The sequence below is a fragment of the Podarcis raffonei genome, chromosome 1 (assembly GCF_027172205.1).
Source record: "Podarcis raffonei isolate rPodRaf1 chromosome 1, rPodRaf1.pri, whole genome shotgun sequence".
In the NCBI taxonomy this organism is placed as follows: domain Eukaryota; kingdom Metazoa; phylum Chordata; class Lepidosauria; order Squamata; family Lacertidae; genus Podarcis; species Podarcis raffonei.
In genome coordinates, this window is record NC_070602.1 from 72,898,078 (window position 1) to 72,919,279 (window position 21,202).

At 43.3% G+C, this 21,202-nt stretch overlaps 1 protein-coding gene across 3 annotated transcripts in view; it reads left to right on the forward strand.

Moving 5' to 3' along the window:
- OSBPL5 (oxysterol binding protein like 5) overlaps window positions 1–21,202 on the forward strand; it is a 168,094-nt gene that overhangs the window by 19,346 nt on the left and 127,546 nt on the right. The window contains exon 1 of one of the 3 annotated variants that reach the window (XM_053393514.1): window positions 17,497–18,144. The exons of 1 other annotated variant lie outside the window; for it this stretch is intronic. Coding sequence is in view for 1 of the 2 variants with exons in the window: in XM_053393498.1 (XP_053249473.1) it covers window positions 18,005–18,031 (27 nt within the window). In the remaining variant the exon portion in view is untranslated. Of the gene's footprint in view, window positions 1–17,496; window positions 18,145–21,202 lie in introns of those variants that run through there. One more of the 3 variants, XM_053393498.1, reaches the window with a different exon arrangement.

Below are 21,202 nucleotides of genomic sequence, written 5' to 3' on the forward strand. Positions count from 1 at the left end.
GGTAGATTTGGAGGTCATCTGCCACTTTAAGGAACAATAGGACAATAGAACATACAAGCATATGTATTGTGTTCTCTTAGTTAATTGGTATTACATACAGCTTTATGAAAACTTATGAAATATTGAAAACAACATACAAGATGCATTATATTAGGAGAAATTGCTTATTGGCAGAAATTTTTACTGAACTGCTGAGGAGTTTCATTGGGATTTATTTATTTTTAAATAAAAACCACAGATTTCTGCAGAAATATGGAGAAATATGGAAAAAATGAATTTTAGACTGGAGAGAAACCGAGAGAACCAAAACTGAGAGATCTTCCAGGATTTACCTACTCACAACATGTAAAGACACAATCTATTACAACACTGCAAACCATAACATGAGCTGCACTGAGTAATGTCAAAAAAGACTGTTGTAGCAGCTGTTAAAAACAATATAAGCAGACTAAAATAGAACAAATATAAAAGCAGACAACAGTTTCAAAACAACAGTTTTGAAAGAAATGCAACAGCAGAAAAAGCAGTTTGGAATTGTGTTTTTGTTTGCTGAAACCTTCAAAGCCTGTTCTAAAAAATTGTCAATGCAGGGGCCACATGTACCTGTCAAGGACAGGATTTCCATAGGCACCGGGCCACCACCAAAAAGACCCTCTCTCTCATACCTGCCAATCTAATACTTCTTAGTGGTATCCCCATAAGGAGGGTCTCAGAGGCTGATTTTGGGGCCTGGCAGGCTCATAGGCAGGTGGTCTTTCAAACAGCATAACCTTAAACTCTTTAGGGCTTTAAAGCACTTCAAATTGTGGACAACAGTGGTTTGCAATAGTTCATTGACGCATACAGAGAATAATGGCGGAGGGGTGCTGGAGAGAGATAACCATTCCATTGGGATGCCTGAAATAGTATTTTTTGGGGGGTGTTCTTGTTTGAAACATGTTGTGAGGTGTATAAAGTAATCTGCCACAGCAGCTTTTGTAGTAAGAGAGGTCCCCCCCGCAAGGTTTGATGGCTGGAAAGCTGCCATTTAATCTCTCTCCCTCCCTCCCCCCCCCACATTGTGATCTATGGAAACAACCCCCTTCAGAGCTTGTCCACTCACTTTGTATTTATCCACATTTTGACTTCAGCCACTAATCTGCTGCAGACTTCAGCCTTTGGCTGGGGGTTAGCAAGATGGCATAACATCTGTTTCAGCTTTCATTCTCCAAGAATGCAAGCATTAATCATTACAAATGGAGTGTGAAATGGAGAAGGAGGGGGGGAGTAGAAGGGTTTGAATGCACATTTTATTCTGAGCATTGTGAGATCAACATCTTTCAGGGCTCTGGCCAAATGGGAGCTGGAAGTATAACACAGTGGATTTTGTCAACAATCCCTTGGCTTAAAGGCTGCAATGTTTTCCATCCAAGACAGATCCTTTCCTGCACTTTATGATGTCCATACGTAGCGTTGCTCACAACATTTGAGCAGACCTTTTCAGGGCAAATGAACTAATGCATACAAGTTTCTTAGAATAACTTCAAGCTTGGGTACCAAATGTGCCCCCCCCCGGCACTTTATGCAGTCCCTGGGACTCCCTTTAGGCCACTTGAACTGTTGTTGTGGCTCTGGCTTGCTTAGATGGAGAGAGATGTGTATATAAACCTCTGGTTTACATTGTACAAAGGTAATAAGCATATCTATTCCTCACAAGGGAACGTGGCCCCTGGAAGGCTCTCTGCAACACAATGTGGCCCTCAGGCTGAAAAAAGACACTTCAAAATAATATTTTCCTCATTCTGTGTTTTTCATGCCCATTAGCACACAGTGTGCTCCTGTTATGAACAGCTTCTCTAGATTAGTTAAAATAAACTACTCCGATTGCAGCCCATTGGCATGTTGTAAAGGCTTCATGCAAATAATGACAGACATGACCTCATCTAACTTCTCCCTGACCTGCTGCTGCTCCTCTTCCCATCTTGCTCCCATTTTCAAATGCTAATCTATATCAGCTTCTGCAGTCAGCAAAGGCTTGGGAGGGCAGGCACCAGCCAGCTGGCAGCCTTACAAAATGAGGGGGAGACTTGGATTTGAGAATGAACTACAGAAGAATGGGGGGATGATCAAAATAATGGAACAGGGTGGAGATGCTTAAAGAGGCTGGAAAGTGGGTGGTCCAACAATTACTGTCCATCACCCAGTGCTGGAACTCTGGATCCTTGTTGCTTTGATACTTTATGGATCCACTGCCAAGCACGTCTCAGGGCCTTATGGTTTAACTCCGCAAAGGGAACTAACTGCTGGGAAAACTGCCCTGACCATCTTCAGTCATAAGCCAGGGCAAAAATGAGGAATTCTGCACCAAAACCTGTCCTTGACTCCCTTTCCCAGCAAGAGAGGCTTTAATTTTTCTGCCTCATTCTCGGGGTGCTTTACAATTTCTTTATATTTTCTTCCAAAGTAGAGTGTGGGTTGACACTCCCTTAATGTTAAGAAGTGACGGTGGGTAATTTTCTTGTGCTTTCTTTCCAGTAATTCCCCCAGCACTCTGCAGTGTCCCTGGCTGTCCACACTTCTTAATCTGAAAAAGCCCCTTGGGAGGAGTTGGGCACAATGCCTTCCCCTGAGCTTTAATTGACGTGTGGGAAGCCAGGAAAGCTGAAAGGTACTTAATAATAATAATAATAATAATAATAATAATAATAATAATAACAATAAATTTATTATTATTCACAGAAAGTGACCCAAAGCAACTTTTTGTTGTTGTTGTTTAGTCGTTTAGTCGTGTCCGACTCTTCGTGACCCCATGGACCAGAGCACGCCAGGCACCTCTGTCCTCCACTACCTCCCGCAGTTTGGTCAAACTCATGTTCGTATCTTCAAGAACACTGCCCAACCATCTCGTCCACTGTCGCCCCCTTCTCCTTGTGCCCTCCATCTTTCCCAACATCAGTGTCTTCTCCAGGGAGTCTTCTCTTCTCATGAGGTGGCCAAAGTACTGGAGCCTCAGCTTCATGATCTGTCCTTCCAGTGAGCAGTCAGGGCTGATTTCATTAAGAATGGATGCGTTTGATCTTCTTGCAGTCCATGGGACTCTCAAGAGTCTTCTCCAGCACCATAACTTACAGTTCTGTATTTAAGCAAAGTTCTTCTTTTTACCTTTTTTTAAAGCAACTTTCCCACATTTTAAAAGACTTCACTTAAAAACAAATAATAAAGTAGGCAGTTTCCCTACCTTCCTATGCTTCCAAGAAAAGCCCAGCAGAGATGTCATGGGGTTTTCAGGAAAGGTGAGCACCTAGGAAGGCTGCAAAGTGCAGACCATCAGGTAAATGGTTTCCAGATTGGGGGAAAAGGCACTCATATATTCTTTGGCTTACTTTGAAAGTAAAGGAAACACAACAAAACCCCACCCTTAAGAATTTTGAACCAAACTCTTACCCCCTTGATAATTTTCAAATGCATTTTTCCCTCATTAATCGATGAAGAATGGTAAAGAAACAAACAAACAAAAAAATGGGGACATTTTCTACATAGCTCTAATAATAGGGCTATGAGTAATGAGCTGACCATAATTCTATAGGGTTAGGAAATCAGATGGGACCTTTTATATTTGTTTTGTTGACTCTGTTTATATGTTGCCAGAATTCTTTAATAGTAACTGCTTTTACATCACTAGGCAACAGTTAATTTCCCTGCAATTCTAGTGTTAGATACATTGGAATCAACAGCCTATGCTCATTCCTTTTCTTAAGGAGCTTATACAATCAGCTTTTGAGCTGGTAAAATCAGCTTTAGAGATCAACAGAAAAGTATCAATAGGCTATGGACACATCATCCTCTCACTTCCCCTTGATTTTGTTCTTTTGAGATATTCTCTTTGCTATGACCAACTGTGAAACTGTTAAATTATTATTATTATTATTTGTATACTGCCCTTCATCCAAAGATCACAGGGCAGTTCACAACATAAAAATACAAAATAAGAACACATAATAAAATGGGCAGAGCAGTTCCCAAATGGGGAGCCACTGCAGAAAAGGCCTGTTCTTGTGTTGCTACCCTCCAGAACTTTCATGGAGGTGGCTCACCAAGAAGGGCCTCTTTTTTTTTTTAATCCAGGCTTTGGGCTGATGAAGTTTTTACTTCTAACATCCCTCTGTGATATTCAAATGTTGTTTTGAAATGTTTTGTGTAATATTATTGTGGTGAGTCACCCTGGATGCCCTTCCTTGGGAGGAAGAGCAGGTTATAAACTCAACATAACCAATAAACAGAACATATTAAGGGTCTGAGGTATCTTTTGCTCTTCTTGGTTTTTTCCTTAGCCCATGCCATTTGCATTTGTGAGGTGAATATGTCTTGCTGCATTCTTGATGCTGCTTCCTTTGTGCCTGTTTATGGGAAGCAGACTCTCCAGCCAAGCAAAATTCCTTTATAAATATTCATTGGAGATGGTGACTGCTTGTGGTAGCAGCAGCTGTAGAAGAGAAGAAAATGGCCAAAGAGCAAAAAAAACAAAAACAAAAACAAAAACCCCACTGAATTACATGGTCCAGCATTCACATACGGTTCTTCTTGGACACTTTCCTTCTGAGAGCTGAACAATGCCACTTGAAATATACTCAGAGTCGAGAGTATGCTTTTTATTCAGCTCATAGTGGTGAGGAGGAATGGAAGTTCCCCCAGAATGTCTGCTTTATATACATTATTTACACAATGGGCCCCACATGATTGGCTAATTCCGGGATTCACCTGTAGGCCAATCAGGTTGCGGATTCACTTCCACCTGGAGCTGGATTGGGTGGCTCCTGTGGACCAATCAGACTGCTGCATTCTGAATCCTATTGTTCTAGGACCAATCAGACTGCTGCATTCTGAATCCTATTCAACTCAGTACATAACACCACTGCATAGAATTTGTTAGGCTGTTTTGCACGTCACAGAATTTGGTCCCACAAGAGGTGGTGATATCCACCAACTTGGATGGCTTTAAAAAAAATAAGAGACAAATTCATGGAGGGCAGGCTACTAGCCATGATGGCTATGTTCTACCTTCCCTGTTGGAGCCAGTATGCCTTTGAATACCAGTTTGAGGGGACCATGAATGGGAAGGGACATAGCTCAGTGGTAAAGCATCTGCTTTGCATGCAGACGGTCCTAGGTTCAATCCTCAGCATCTCCAGATAGAGCTAGGAAAGACTACCTGCCTCAACTCCTGAAGAACTACTGCCAGTCCGTGTGGATGATGCTGATTTCTGTATATAGTAGCTTCCTATGAATGGAAAGAGCGCTGTTGCACTCCTGTTTCACTTGCAGGATTCCCATAGACCTTTGGCCAGATCCAGCAGCGCTCTTCTTATGTTCCAACCACTTTCCTATGGGATTTATTTGACAAATGATAGATCAGTGCTATTTTTCTAGAAAAAGAGGTGCCAGAACTCGTCATGAACGCCTTGGCAATGGCGCCCACCTGAGATGTGCCGGAACTGAGTTCTGGCGAGTTCCTGCTGGGAAAAAAATCACAAATGATTTGAAACAGATGGAGATCTTCATGGTAATCTTTTCAGACATCACATTAGCCCTGTGCAGCATTTTATCCTTCATAAAGCTTGAAGGTCAGATGGCTGGAGATTCAGGATCATGCCCAATGGTGCTGGCTGCTTGCCGTGCTTAACCTCCAAGTGCTGGAGGATGACATCTTCACTGGAGAACTGCATCTGCACATACCTGCTAATGCACAAAAGACGCTCATTCCCAATAGGCAATCCCTACCATTCAGTTTTTTCCAAGGACGTGGACTGTGTGTGCAAAGCCTACATCAGCTGGTCCCTGCACAGACAGCATCACCAATGTGTGGAGGTCAGGTGAGGGAGAATTGTGGTAGCAGCTACGTTCCTGACACACACCACCATCACCCAACTTTCAGCAGTTTGCAGAATTGCCACATGCCTTGTGAGTTAGTCCTGTGCTACGACAAGCACAGCAAGAGAAAGTTGCCATCCCTAGTGCTCTAAATCACGAGTGGCACACTGTCCCCTCCAAATGGTGACAAGAAATAATATGCTTCATCAGAGTGGCTTTGCTTGTTAAAGTAAAAGCTCCTGCCCTGAAAAAGGTGGCGCTGTGGTCTAAACCACAGAGCCTAGGGCTTGCCGATCAGAAGGTCGCTGCGACAGGGTGAGCTCCCGTTGCCCGGTCCCAGCTGTTGCCAAGCTAGCAGTTCAAAAGCACGTCAAAGTGCAAGTAGATAAATGGGTACCGCTCCAGCGGGAAGGTAAACGGTGTTTCCGTGCACTGCTCTGGTTTCGCCAGAAGCGGCTTAGTCATGCTGGCCACATGACCTGGAAGCTGTATGCCAGCTCTCTTGGCCAGTAAAGCTAGATGAGTGCCGCAACCCCAGAGTTGTTCGCAACTGGACCTAATGGTCAGGGGTCCCTTTACCCTTTACCTTTACATTCTTGCAGCATAGGGTTCTCTTCTTATGTAAGGCAGACAAATGAAAGAGATTTCACCTGAAGTTTGGTCAGTTTCATTCAGAGAGTTTCACTGCAGAGAAAGATAATGTAAACTCTTCCATATTTCTGACACACAAGCTTATATCAGGCACAGGGAACCTCACTGTGGGATGGAAACAAAAGCAGCCCCCCGCCCCGCCTCCAGGCATCACTTCCTGGTCCTCAGGCCTCCCTCCAGGCCAAAGACTCTCACTATCCACATTCATCGCCTCCTTTTTCTGCATCCTCCTTGAGGGTTTTTAGCCTAGCTGGAATGTGTCCTTAAACTAATGTTCCAAAGAACCTTAAGAAACCTCCTGGTGGGAAAGAAATAACCACTTCAAATCAGGATTACATAAGCATCCCTTTACTGAGTTTCTACCTTTAAAAACAAAAAAACCCCACAAAAAAACAGTTTTGTAGGTGTCTCTCTCTTCTTCTTTTTTGTAAAGAAAAAAAAAAGTTTCTTCAGAATGCCCTTCAAGTACATTGTGCCAGCTGCTAAAGCTATAGGAAGGCTTTTGTTCTGCTCACTTACATAACTGTGTCCAGAGGGGGAGTCGTGCTCGTCTGCTGCTGCAGAAATGACAAAGAGTCTTGTGGCACCTTAAAGACCAGCAAATTTAGCATGGCGTAGCTTTTGTGCATATCAAGAGATCTGAAGGGAATTCTGTGAAAAGCAATTCAGAGAAACGGAAGAACAGTATATGATCTCTACTCTTGGCATTCTGCAGTGTGAGGCGCAATATTGTCCCCAAATTAGCCTTGACAGAGTCACATTTTCCCCTCCCCAGTAACTATGGGACAATGTTTATGTTCCTGGGTGCCGCTAGTTGATCCTTCCTTAAGACCATCTTTGGCTACTCTGTCATGATGAGGGCAGCAAGAACTGTTTCTCAGGGCACAGGGCTAGGACCCATCAGAAAGGGGAAAATATATATCTTCTAAAGGTAAGGAGATAATTTTTATATTAAGTTTTCAAACTGTCTTACACTTCCCAGAAAGAACACGTGTAATTTAAACAGTTCATTCACTCTCAATTTTCTCTCCTTTCCCCTTTCTCTATTTTTGGTTTGAAAGACAAGGAAGTCATGCTGTGTGAAGTAAACATTTGCCTGCCCTAAAAATGTCTCCTGTACAATTTATCTCAGGTGAATATAAACTTTGTGGCTGTTTAATTCAGAACATACCCTAGAAAACTGCTTTGTCTGCAGCTTCATTTTAAGCTCCACAGAGCAGAAGCTGTTACTGTTGACAAGGAAACACAAACTTCCTTGGAACACCTTTGCACTTCCTGTATGTACAAAGTTGTCACTTTCTGACAGATGCCCCTTGATCCTATTTTTACAATGTACTCACCTTAAAAGCTGTGCAACTGTTTTCAAATGGAGTTGGTTAAGGCTGCAACCCGATACCTGCTTCCCTCGGAAAAGATTCTCTCAAAGCCCATGGGACTTACTACTTTTGAGCAGACATGTACAGTGGTACCTTGGGTTACATACGCTTCAGGTTACAGACTCCGCTAACCCAGAAATAGTGCTTCAGGTTAAGAACTTTGCTTCAGGATGAGAACAGAAATCATGCTCCGGTGGCACAGCAGCAGCAGGAGGCCCCATTAGCTGAAGTGGTGCTTCAGGTTAAAAACAGTTTCAGGTTAAGTACGGACCTACGGAACGAATTACCGGTAAGTACCACTGTATAGGACTGTGAATTCCAAACAGGTCTGCCATTCCCCCCAGAAGAAGCAAAAAAATGGACACCATATGTTTATTCATTTGTTTTCCAAATGTACAATTCGAAGTGTTGTAAGTTCAAAGTTACACTTCAACCTGCATTGAGGTGGATTTAACCACAACCTTTATATCATTTGTCTGCTTATTTAAAACATTTATGTTAAACTGAACCAGGAGTGGCTAATCCCCCCCCCGGCGGGCGGGGGCTTGATTGAGCACCTCAAGCAAAAATTTCTGCCGCCTCCTAATCAAGGGAAGGATTTTCAAATGCATATCAAGTAACCACATCCTCCTTTGTGGGTGGCAGAGTACTGTCTATGGCACATGCACTCATTGATTCAGACCAGGATTCCAGAATGCACTGGCCTAAGCGTAGATTAGTCCATCCCAAGATTTAGAGACAATTATGGAAAGAAGAACACCACATGTAACTTTGAGCAAGGAAATCACTCTAAAAAAACCCGCTTCATCTAACACAGGGGTCAGCAAACTTTTTCAACAGAGGGCCAGTCCACTGTCCCTCAGACCTTGTGGGGGACTGGCCCATATTTGGGGGGGGGGAATGAACGAATTCCTACGTCCCACAAATAACCCAGAGATGCATTTTAAATAAAAGGACACATTCTACTCATGTAAAAACACGCTGATTCCCGGACCATCCACGAGCCGGATTTAGAAGGCGGGATATAAATAAAATTTATTATTATTATTACCACTGTACTATATTGGGCTGGAGTTGAAGATTCCATCCTGGGACCCTTCTTGCGGTTGCTTCCACTCTACCATTCAACTGTTTGGTTATTCTTCAACACAAATACACAACTTCTATGTTTCAAAGCCTATAAAACATCTCTTCTCAGTTCCAAGCCAAGAAGCTTAAAACTTATTTCAGTTCTTTACCTTTTAACCAGGCTTAGACTGGACTGCTGATCAAACAGAGGGTGCCTTCAAAGGAAGGTCTGCCTCCTGACAGCTGTTCAAACAGAGGAACGTCCTTTGTAAAGTAGGATCCGTGGCCATCTTAAAATTCAGTGAAGGTCAGCAGGGGTCCAGCAGCTGGGACTTTATTAATGCCTGTTTACTAAGAAATGGACAAAAGTGTTTACACTGGCCACCCTAGTCCCCAAGAGAAGAGCAGCACTTATTATTCTGCTCCTATGTATTCATGCATGCCAAAAATAACCAGAGCTAACCATCCTCAGAGAATTGCTGTATGCTCTGCGATGATTCTTAGACCAAACTGGTTCTAACAACAGCAGCAGCAACAAATAATGAACTCTGAATAATGTAAGGAAATACGGGTTTGGATATGGAGTTCTGGATCCAAATCAAAAGTCTCTGAGTCAGAGAACTTTGATTGCTTGAGTATCTCTTTTGTCTCATTTAGAGTTTAAATTGTCTCATATTAAAGACACTGAATCAAGTGCCTGGAGATAGCCAGGGTGGGATAGTATTTAGTGCTGCGCTAAGGCTGGAGTGAACCATGTTCAAATCCCCACTCCACCATAAAGATGGTGATGATGATGATTTTCCATTGTGTAACACTGTAGTTCAAAAGACACCAGTCACTATTCTTAGGTTATGTGCACCAGATTCAAAAGTTCATCCATTTTTTCCTATTTTTTGCTCCAGCGGTTCTTGTGGCTGAACCTTCAAAACCTTTTTAAAAAGTTTTTTAAAATCACTCACAAATAAGATGGCCATTTGGTGCAGAACCCTACTAACACACATAATCATAAAAGAAAATAGCTGCTCTCAAGCCCTGTTCTTCAAGCACTATTGATACATCATCTCTGTGGTCAAGTTCTACTAAAGGAAGCATGCAATCTTATAGAAGGAAAAAAACAAATACTGAGCTGAAATAGAATAAAGCAGCCTGCACTTCATAAATAAAGCGGCCTGCACTTCAAAGAAGCAATTTTCCAAAGTATGTACAAATTTTGCCTTGTGGGGTGAAAAATATAGCTCCTGATGAAAATCCCAGTTTGCAAATGTAATTTTGTTATGTCTTGTTTTAAGTTGTTTTAAAAGCTCAGCAACTTTGCCTGAAGAAGCTTAACAACTTTTCTGCCTGGATTTTCACTTTTTGAAATATGGCAACCCTAAGAAAAGATGTGTTGCTAAGTCAATCCTGCTTAAAGAAACCCTGTTGCCCCTGTATTTATTATGTATTTACTTTGCTTCATACAAAGTATTTTTTTGTTCCCAAGTACACGCAGCCCACAAGCCAACTTGTTTCTAAAAAAAAGCATGATTCCAAAACAAATGCACTAATAATTATATAATAAGAAATATAATGCAATTCTACTGAAGTTAATGCTGTACATTTGAGTATCAAGGGGGAGGTTCATGGCATATGCCACACAAAATGCTGGATTTGATTATAACACATTGGAGTGTGTGCTTGGCACTTCACGTGCGTTGCCTCAATAATCCTTGCAACATCATTTTTGTATTAATCCTCGGCCTAATATTTCAGTCAGTAGTATTATTCCCATATTATGAAAGAGCACCTCAGATGAAACTGAGTTCATGGCAGATGTGAGATTTGGGTTGAGGATTTCTCTGTTCGCAGCCACTTCACCACACCAGGTCTTAGAAAATGGGAGAATGGGACCTTCCTCCAAAATAAGTAAAGGAGTGGATTGGAATATATTAATTCTTGCTGTGCTGGTGACAATGCACATGAAGGGGTTATATATATATAAGTTTCTTCATAGAAATTGTGTCAGAGGCTTTGCTCAGTCATATGCACAGCTGTTTGTTGGGGGGGGAGTCAAAATGAATAATAACACAGAAATCCCCCTTCTCCTGCACAGATGGGCCACCATTGCCCTTCAGCCTAGGCAGGAATGACTAATATTTAAAGTTTTGTCTTCTTGAGTGCTTCCAATTCCCATTGGCAACTGTTCTGCTCATGAGCCAGGGCAGCAGTATTCTGGCAGGCTGAAGATTAATTATAATAGTCAAGCAGATACTTAACTTGATCCCAAAAGAAGGCAGAAGATTTATGGGCTGAGCATAAAAGATGCGAAAGGTGTCATACTCTACTATGGATGATTTGGCTTTGTGCCTAAATAATAATAAAGTAAGTTGTAATATATATATGAACAAATATATCTAATAATGATTTGGAAGCACTTCCACCCTGTACTGTATGATTCATTGTTATTATAGTGCTATTGGCATACCATCTACTATCTCATCCTTTCGCCGGGGGGGGGGTGTACGCACACGCGCCACACATCTCCTGGGTGACAGTTCCAAGTTCATAAATCAAAAAGTTATGATGTGCATGGAAAATCAGAATGAATATGCCTACCTGCATAAAGGGTGTTGCTATTCAGGAGATTTAGGAAAGGGACACAAGGCATAATTTGATTAGTAATTCAGTATAAAGGTACTGTACTGTCAAATGTAATTAGGTCTTAGTTTCATTGCAATAAGATACCAAATACTAGGGGTAAGTGTACCATGCTGAACCTTTATCATCTACTTTGGTTCCTGCTAGGGAAAGACACCCTTGAGTAGGGATGGATGGCTCACTGTTTCTGGCCTGTTTCAAAGGTGGTTCTTCCTGTGTCTGTTCCATCACGCCAGAGTGATCGGTTCTTGTGTTGTATTAAAGATGGGTGTGAACTTACAGCAAAGCAACCTGCCAGGTCTCCTAGCCTTTGCAGACATGGGACGGACGCCGCAGCAAGGAGATGGCTTGTCCACACCCAAGCAGTCAGTCATACATTCTTTATACACAAAGCAGCATGTCAGTTTGGCCAGGACTTCCCATCTCTCCACCTGACGAGATGAGGGCATCATTGGTGGCAAATACCCAAATCTTAGATAGTTAGCTCCCTTTTCTGGGCTCAGAGCCCAACCCCCCAAGCCCACAGATAAGGATAGCATCAAAGCAGGCCAATTAGCTTTTATCAAAGCAAATGGATGTAAACATATATGAGCTCATTACTACAACAATTACCAATTACTTCTGAGGTTATCTTGACTATCAAGATGGCATTAGCAAAGCTTCCGCAACAGTTCGCCTTTGGTTCAACGCAGGAAGGCAAAGTTCTGCAGCAAAGGAGTCTTTTGTATCCGTGGCGGCTCCCTGTGTGTTCTAGAAGGTTCTAAAAGCTGTGGTGAACCATCATGGATATAAAAGGTTCTCCACTAAAGACCCTCCTCTTCTATAAGTTGGAAGATCGCAGGAATGGTGATGGCGGCAGAGCCGGCACACTTGTCATCACTGACTCCCACATGTTGAATAAAAACTTGCACATAACACCTGAAGTTGGGTAGAAAAGCATTGTGTTTATTTTCAAGATTGGAGATGGGCAGCTGTGCTGTTCTTTGATGCTGTATCCCCTGTAAGGCTGTGTGCAGACCATACACTTGCCCAAAAGAATCCCGGGAACCATTGTCAAGTGTGCTAGAAACCATAACACTGTGAGGGGTAAACTACAGTCCTCGGGAATCCTTGGGGGAAGCCCTGTGCTTTTAATATATGGTGTGTGTGTGTGTGTGTGTGTGTGTGTGTGTGTGTGTGAAGCCTTGGCTTCTACTTGTTTGTTCAATTCTGTGTGGCTTGTATGGCCTATTTTAAGCCATACTTTTAAACTGCTGCCTTTGTCTTAAGCAGACAAAAACTGCTACATCTCCTCAGGGAGCTGGCTTATGTCAACTGCTCTCTCTGGGGACACTGGAAGGTTGTTTGTGGCTTTTTTCCTCCTTCCCTTGACACCTGAGAGCTGCAGCAAGTTCGCAATTAAGAGACCAAGATACCACTATATGTTTTCTGGACGCTAAAATAAACCAACAAGGAAGGTCAGATTTCACTTTGCTTGTGAGCTCGGAAGAGGCACGTATTCATACCTTTTACAAAACATCCACTTTGCTTGAATGATGCCTTTAAGCGTTTTAGCCAATAAGTTCATCCGAAAACATTTAAAGGTAGAAATACAAGGTTTTGTTCCATTAAGAACTGTATTGCATGGGGGGGGGGCTGGGAGGCTGCTGTATTTGTAATCCACTTGATTTATTGAACTATTATACTTTTCACTGCATGAACAGCCGCGAAACCTATTGCAAAGTATTTTAATTAAGTGACTACCAATAGATTGTTTAATCAATAGAGTTGTGGTTGCAGAGATCTCTTCATGTCAGTTATACTGATACAAGTCTGGTATTGAAATCCTTTGATCCCTTTTTCACATGATTCATCATTTGATTACTTTTACATAGTCTTATTATTTTCTGCAGTCATACCTGGCTTTTCTCTTCATCCTTTAATATGACATATATGATTGCTGCTTATTCCAGGAGAGGGGAAAGTCACAACTAATTTACAACAGTGATTTCCTTCAAATAAGTTTGCCTGGTGCTTAGACTGAAATTGCAGAGCTAAAAATTAAAATTTGCAGAAGGCAAAACAACTTAGTCAAGTTGGACTACCTTATGGGGCTACCTTATGTTGCAATCCTACACCCAGTAACCTAGTTGGGAGTAAGCCCCATTGAGCTCAATTAGACTTAGGGTACTTGCAGATGACATGTTTATTACTGAGCATTCTTTCCAATTTGTTTGTGGGGAGGTTAAGAGACACTGCATCACACCAAGTGTTATACCACACTTTTCCTGTTACTTTCCTAATCATAAAAAATCTCATATTTTGAAGAAGCAGGTTTGTGATTAAATTCCAACCAAAAATAGCAAAAGTCTGGAAGCAGATCAACACATCTGTCAATTTTAGTGTCTCTCAATTTCTATTTTTTCCCCAGTCTTAATTTGACTTCTGCACATTTCTTCATCAGTTTGCAATTTGTTTTTAAAATTCTCATGAATGTTCATTAGCATTTAAGTGTGTGTTTCTCCTAGTATGCAATTTTGCCTGATATGCATGCTTTTACAAGCCGATTCCCCCCCCCATACATGCATTATGTGCATGCTTTCCCGCAATTTATGTATTTTTGCGCTCATTGTTTAGTTGGAAAACTTCAACACAAAATTCAGATGAGTGCAAATTTAGGATAGCTGTGCTTCGGACTGTGTATTGTTCACAATCTGAACCTACCAAGTTTCTCCTCCTTTGTACTCCTGAGTAAGCATGTATAAGATCGACCTGTTAGTGTCAGGTTATAACTTATGGGAATCCTGTTAGTATTTTTTGATAGTGTTAATATGTAGGATACAGTTTGAAAACAAACTGCATTTTTAAAGTATGCATTTACTCCTGACCATTTGGGAATAGTGTGACCAATATGAGCCACATATATACAGTGGTACCTCGCAAGACGAAATTAATTCGTTCTGTGAGTTTTTTCGTCTTGCGAATTTTTCGTCTTGTGAAGCATGGATTCCCTGAGTATTAACGGTTTTAAGAAAAAGGAAACAAACTCGCAAGACGTTTTCGTCTTGCGAAGCAAGCCCATAGGGAAATTCGTCTTGTGAAGCAACTCAAAAAACGAAAAACTCTTTCGTCTTGCGAGTTTTTCGTCTTACGAGGCATTCGTCTTGCAAGGTACCACTGTAATGAGATTTTAAAAGTCATAGAAAGAAGATATTTATTTCTGAGTGGCGACTGGTTAAGAACGTTGGCTCTTCTGTCCAGAAATGATCAAAAAGTAAAACAATGGTTTGATGCAGTTTATTTTTATAACTGCCTCCCAGAAAATTATATTTACTTTAGCATGGGATAGGGCTCAAGCATGTGTGGGTGTAAAGGGACAATTTGTCTGGAAGTCTGGGAGACCCCTGCCTGGTCTGCAAGCCCATTATCATGTAGCAGGTGGGAGAATCAAGGCTTAGGACCAGGGAACCTCCTGTTTGACTTCTTTGCACATGAACCTGCCTGGACCATCTTTTGAGGCCCATCTCTAGGTAAGTGCTGACCCTAGTTTGGGATTATTTTGGTAGCAGTGGCCCTTTGTTGGAATTCCTTCCCCAGAGAGGCTCATCAGCTACCCACTCTGTTATCTTTTTGGTACCAGGTATATAATGTTCTGTTGGTGAATTGTTTTAAGGAATGTGGTTTTACATAGATGGCTTTAATTGTTAGCTGCTGTGGGAAATCTTTTATAGTTGAAGAATGGGGAAAATACATATGTAAATAAATAGATTGAGTCTGAGAATTTCTGCGCAACCTCATTTCCAGATCTTGCAGGGTTGAATGGAGGCAATGAGAAGGAGTGCAACAACAGGAAAAACAACAGACCAGGGGGAAGAGGGGGAGGCAAGGTGTGCAGCCAACAAAGTGTATTATCTGACAGGGTGTAGGAGAGAGGGACAAGCACCAAGAGAACAAAATCCCAGAGAGAGAGAGAGAGAGAGAGAGAGAGAGAGAGAGAGAGAGAGAGAGTGCTATGGGTCTGTAGCAGCCACAAGACTCACCTTGTATTTTTATCTCCAGCGTTTGGAAGCAGCCTAATCTGTTTCAGATCTGTTCTTTGTCATTGAGGTCCAAATCTGATCTGTTAAATCTGAAGCTCTGTTTCATCCCCATTCCCTATAGTGGGGGATCTAAAAACAGCTATAACTTCTTTCTCCTTTTAGCACAAGTGTATGGAATTTGTAGGCAAATGAGTCCCTCCACTGTAGATTAAGTCTGCCAAATTTCAGGCAGAACCATCCAGCGGGTTTTGTGCAAAGAACTTTACTATTTGGTCTTGCTTGACTATTGCTACTGGTGATGAGTCCTGGGGCAGGGGGAAAGTCCATTCCATCTATCTGCCCACCCTGCTCCTGGTTGCTTCACTAGACAGGATGTTGCTAAATTGGAGCCAATTCCAGAGATAGAGTAGAAACGACTGTGACCAATTGATTTGCATCTTAGCCTACAGATTAGTGGACTGCCACAAAGCCAATGCACACATCCCCACACCCCGTCCATGTAGTGGATGCCAGCACTGCTGTTATGATTTACAGGTGGCAGAAAATACGTGAATACAGGTGTGATGCCTTTGGTCTCCAGAGTGCATTAAAGTTCTGACATCAGATCCCAAGAACAGGAAGCAGGCATTTGTCACTTTTTAAATAACTAAAATGCATTTGTCATGTATATATAGCCATGTCTAGCTATAATGCAGTTTAAACAAAGGGGCCTAAAGAAAATTAATCTGGACACCAACTCGTCCTCCAGGGTCTCAAAGCAGATGGACCTTTTCATTGTGAGAAGCTCATTACAAATATCCTTTTCCCAGAGAAATTATACGTGAGTGTTGGCCGGGCATAATGCTCCTATCAATACTGTGAAGCTCTGTTGGTTAGTTTGTTCCATTTAAACTGCTGTTAAAGGCATTCAGAGAACCATGAGGTGACACACACAAAAAGTGACAACTACACAAATCTGAGACTCCAATATTTTGGCCACCTCATGAGAAGAGAAGACTCCCTGGAAAAGACCCTGATTTTGGGAAAGATGTTGGGACGACAGAGGACAAGATGGTTGGATAGTGTTCTCGAAGCTACCAGCATGAGTCTGACCAAACTGCGGGAGGCAGTGGAAGACAGGAGGGCCTGGCGTGCTCTGGTCCATGGGGTCACGAAGAGTCGGACACAACTAAACGACTAAACAAACACACAAATCTAGCAAAGGGATTTGCACACGTATGCAATATGTTGCATTTCTATCCCACTCTTCTTGCACGTTGCTCAGAGTGGATTAAGTATGGTCTTCAATTAACTTTCCATCCAAGCACTGTCCAGGACTAGATCTGAGAACAGCTTCATCTTGTGCCACCTTTGAAAACACTTAAAAAGAAGAAGACGGTGATATATCACCATCAACAGGATTATTCTCTCCCCTGCTGCTTCCCCTTGTGATTGAGCTTTCTGCTTATGCCGCCTTCATTTCCCCTCCGTGGTTTCATCATTTTAATTGAAGGCCAGTATTTGGACGCTGGCCGTCCAGCAGGGGGTAGCAGGCTCTTTGGCTGCCCAAGCCTGCTCTCCTATTTTCTGCTCTGTTGAAAGCATCTGAAAGAGAAACAGAAAGAGAGCCACAAATTCTGGGGGAGGGGCAATCCCTGGTAATAGTAGTAGTAGTAATAATAATAACAATAACAACAATAATAATAATCACAATCTTTCAGTATATGGAGACGTTCTGTGCTACTCCCGGCTAAACGTCGCTTCCCTCTGGCACTGTGTTCTCTCTCCCCTGTTGCCTCTTGTATTAGCCAGCAAAACCAGGAAGACGTCGAACACGCGCGGGCGCTCGCACACACAAACTACAAACCAAATCCGGTCCCGAACTGAATTAATCCTTCCCGGATTTTATACGCCACCCCACCCCTCTTTCTCTCTGTGTCTCTCTGTCTCTCTCGCTCTCTCTTCCTGATGTGGTTGGATATAAGTCTTGTGGCATTTCCTGCTGCAGAGACTCGGTGAAACAGCTGTCCTGCTTTGGAGTGGCAAAGCTTTTCTTTCTCCCTCCGCCCTCCCCGGATCTGTTGCTTTGTTGCCTGCCTGCCTGCCTGCCTGCCGCTGCTGGCCCTGGAAACCGGGACCCAGGAGGGACGCTTGGCGAGGCTGGCTGCCGCGCTCCGGGCCCTCGAGGGCTCTTGGCTGCGAGGGCGCCAGAAAGCAGCGGAGCAAGAGAGAGGCGGGCGCGGCGGGTGCGCGCCAGGGGCACCACCTCCTCCCCGGGCAACGCGGCGCATGGCAGCGGTTTGGGGAAAGTGACACTTGGCGGCGCGGGAGGAGGAGGAGGAGGAGGAGGCGGCGGCCTCGAGCCCACGGCAGCTTCGGGGACGCGGTCGCGTTGTGGAAGAAGGCGACCATGAGCGACGCGCCGGGGCGATGCTTCCCGGGGAACTTTTGACTATGGTGAGGAGGAGCTGCTTCTTGGCGACGCGGGGCGCTCGCTGCTGTTCGGCTCGCCGGCAGGAATTGGGGCGAGGGGGCTCTCGGGCTGCTGCTGTCTGCGCGCTGAGGAGGAGGTAAGGCGAAGAAGCAGGGCGACGACATGTTTTCGGTTTGCCCAGCAACGTGCGCGCCCGAATGTGTGGATGTGGGGGGGGGGGGAAGGTGGCGCGTCTTCAGCCTCTCCCGGCGGAGGAATCGAGCCCTCTCCTGGCGCACAATGGCTGGGCTGGGTGGTGGGGAGACGGGCGCAACCCGGCGTGTTGCATCGCTCGTGGGACGACAGATGAGGGATGGATTTATTTTCCTCCTAAAAACAACAACGTCGCCCTTAATGGAGCGAAGGTTTCAGCCCGTATTTTAGCGTTACATACGGGGATTCCCCGTTTTAAAGAGGTGAGACCCGAAACCCCCACTCCCCACCCCCCGTCATTAGTGCGATTTACTAAAAGGTCCTCTCAAATTAGAAAACGGACACGCATGTTCAGATCATTTTAGGAGATTTGATTTTTTTTATTAAAAAAAGGGGGGGAGACAAAGTGCACCAAAAATGTTTCAGTTCACAAAAATCCCTAAGAGGACAACGGTGGCCATGTAATCGAGAACCCGGAGACACTCGCTGTGTAGCAGCCACCATGTGTTCTGTCCTCCGTCAATGGAACAAGAAGAGTCCCATTCTTAAAGTGCAGGGAATCTCATGGTTTTCAGATGCTTAAAATGCTGCATCCCCGATGCCCATTCCTGCATCAAGTAGCCTTGTCAGCTGCATATGTAGCTAAAGGTAATGGCAATAACAGGTTTGTTTGTTTGTGTCTGAAAGATTCTTCAGTAGCATGTTTGCAAATCTGTCAGATACATATTGTATCTGAGGTCTTGCAGAATTACAGTTTGTAAAATGCTGAAGGCAATTCAGCTACATAAGGCCTATTTGTTTATTCAGTGGGTTAAAAATAAACTAAATGCTAGCATTTTTTTAAAATAAAACATAATTACACAGCAACAAGGGATTTAGCTTTAATTTTCTTTGCTATGCTTTGCATCCTTATTTGTTTTCTGTGCCGTCACATCAAATTTGATTTTCTTGAAGTTATTGTGCAGTGGTGGCTTATATTAAGAAAGCAGCCGGAGAGGCCTGTTTGTTGTTCTAATACCTTTGTATTTAAAGTGAATTTGTTACATGTATTGTTAGGCTCTGTCTTTGGAAAGTGGTGACCCTTTTGGTTATTTTTAAAATACAAGTTTCTCCCCCTTCCTCCCCTCCAGTTATTTCATGTCATGGTGCAGTAAAAATAAACCTCCTCAGTGCCTTGAAATACAGAGTGAATATAAATTGGGAGATCTTGGAATGCAACCCGAGGAAAATAATGAAAACATCTTTCAGATCTGAGGCCAAATGTTACTAATGCTTTATACGTGGGCTGTTCGGGGCCAACATAGGCAGAGCATGTTGCTATTTTTAAGCGCATTTTGTTACAGTTTGGGATTTACCGGGGGAGTGATGGAATGTCAGGAGAAGTCAGGTCTTTGCCTAACAACTGAGCAATTAAGATTCATAACCGAGCCAGTGGTAGACTTAGCCAGACCTAATAGTTGTTGGCAGTTGTGTTTTTTTAGGACATGATTTAAGCAGTCTGGCAGGTGAACCAAGTTTCAGTGTGGCATTTACTAGGGGGAGGGGATCCAGCTGTATGCTTCACAGACTGCTCATCCTTGGTACTTGGATACCTCCCAATAAAAAGGTTATGAAATTAGAGAGAGAGAGAGAAGGGGTGGGTCCCTGCTCAGCTTTGCTCTGACTTGGCTTGGCCCCTTGCCAGCATGTGACCACTGACAGATTCCTCAAGGGAATACGATCTGTGATAGAAAAAAGGGTTCTTCGCCTCTCTTGTATAGCAAAGGTGGCAATGCAGTTACACTTTCTCAAATGCTCTTGGCTGATCTTATCTTAAAGCACCTTGCCGAAATCAGTAATTGCCTGTGAAAGAGAGGAGTGTTCAAGCAAGGCCTTCTGCTCTCCATGTTCTGCCATCTTCTGTACAGAAGGGGCTTGGAATTGGGTACCCCAAAAATGAGGCACTGGAAACAACTGCTCTAGTGGCATGTCTGTCAACTATATCAATGCAGTAGAGGAGCAACGGTGTTCTGAGGGTGGAAAGAAAAGTTTTGGACCAGATCTGTGATGAGAGCCTGACATCCACATGGATTACGGGTGTCTAGGTCAGGGCTCATATATATATTACCAGTGCGCATAACCTTGGGCAAAGATTGTTTGTGGCCCACCATGCATCACTCCCTGAATTCAGCAGAATTCATTTGAAAGGTAAGATGCCTTGTTGAGTCTTTGTCTGGACTGCTGGTTGAGAGCAGTAAAGAACGAGGAAGATGAATCCTTGCATTTGGAATCCACTTTCATCATCTGCCTTGGGTACCCTGATACTTTTGAGCTGGTCGTCTGCCATCCATAACATCCATCGTTCTACCCGGACACTGAGGTCCAGCGCCGAGGGCCTTCTGGCGGTTCCCTTGCTGCGAGACGCCAAGTTACAGGGAACCAGGCAGAGGGCCTTCTCGGTAGTGGCACCCGCCCTGTGGAAAGCCCTCCCTTCAGATGTCAAAGAGAACAACAACTACCAGACTTTTAGAAGACATCTGAAGGCAGCCCTGTTTAGGGAAGCTTTTAATGTTTGATGCATTACTGTATTTTAATATTTTGTTGGAAGTCGCCCAGAGTGGCTGGGGAAGTCCAGCCAGATGGGCGGGGCATAAATAATAAATAATAATAATAATAATAATAATAATAATTATTATTATTATTATTATTATTATTAAAAACATGACACACACACATCCTTCTCAGAGAGAACAAGCCACCTCAGACTTGGATTTATTTACAGGATTAAAGTGAGTCAAGGAAAGGCTCCTGGATAGCTGGCCGTTTGCTTTCTCTTTCACCTTGGGAAAATGAAATGGGTATGAACCAGACTGTGATTGGCACCTCAGGAAGATAAGCAGCGTTTGTAATTAACAGTCCGCTTTGCTGTGATCTGAAATTAACCAAGAAAATGAGCAAGCAAAGGGATGACAACCCTACAGGCAGCATATCTAAGGTGTCACTCTTGGTACATGAACTGCCTC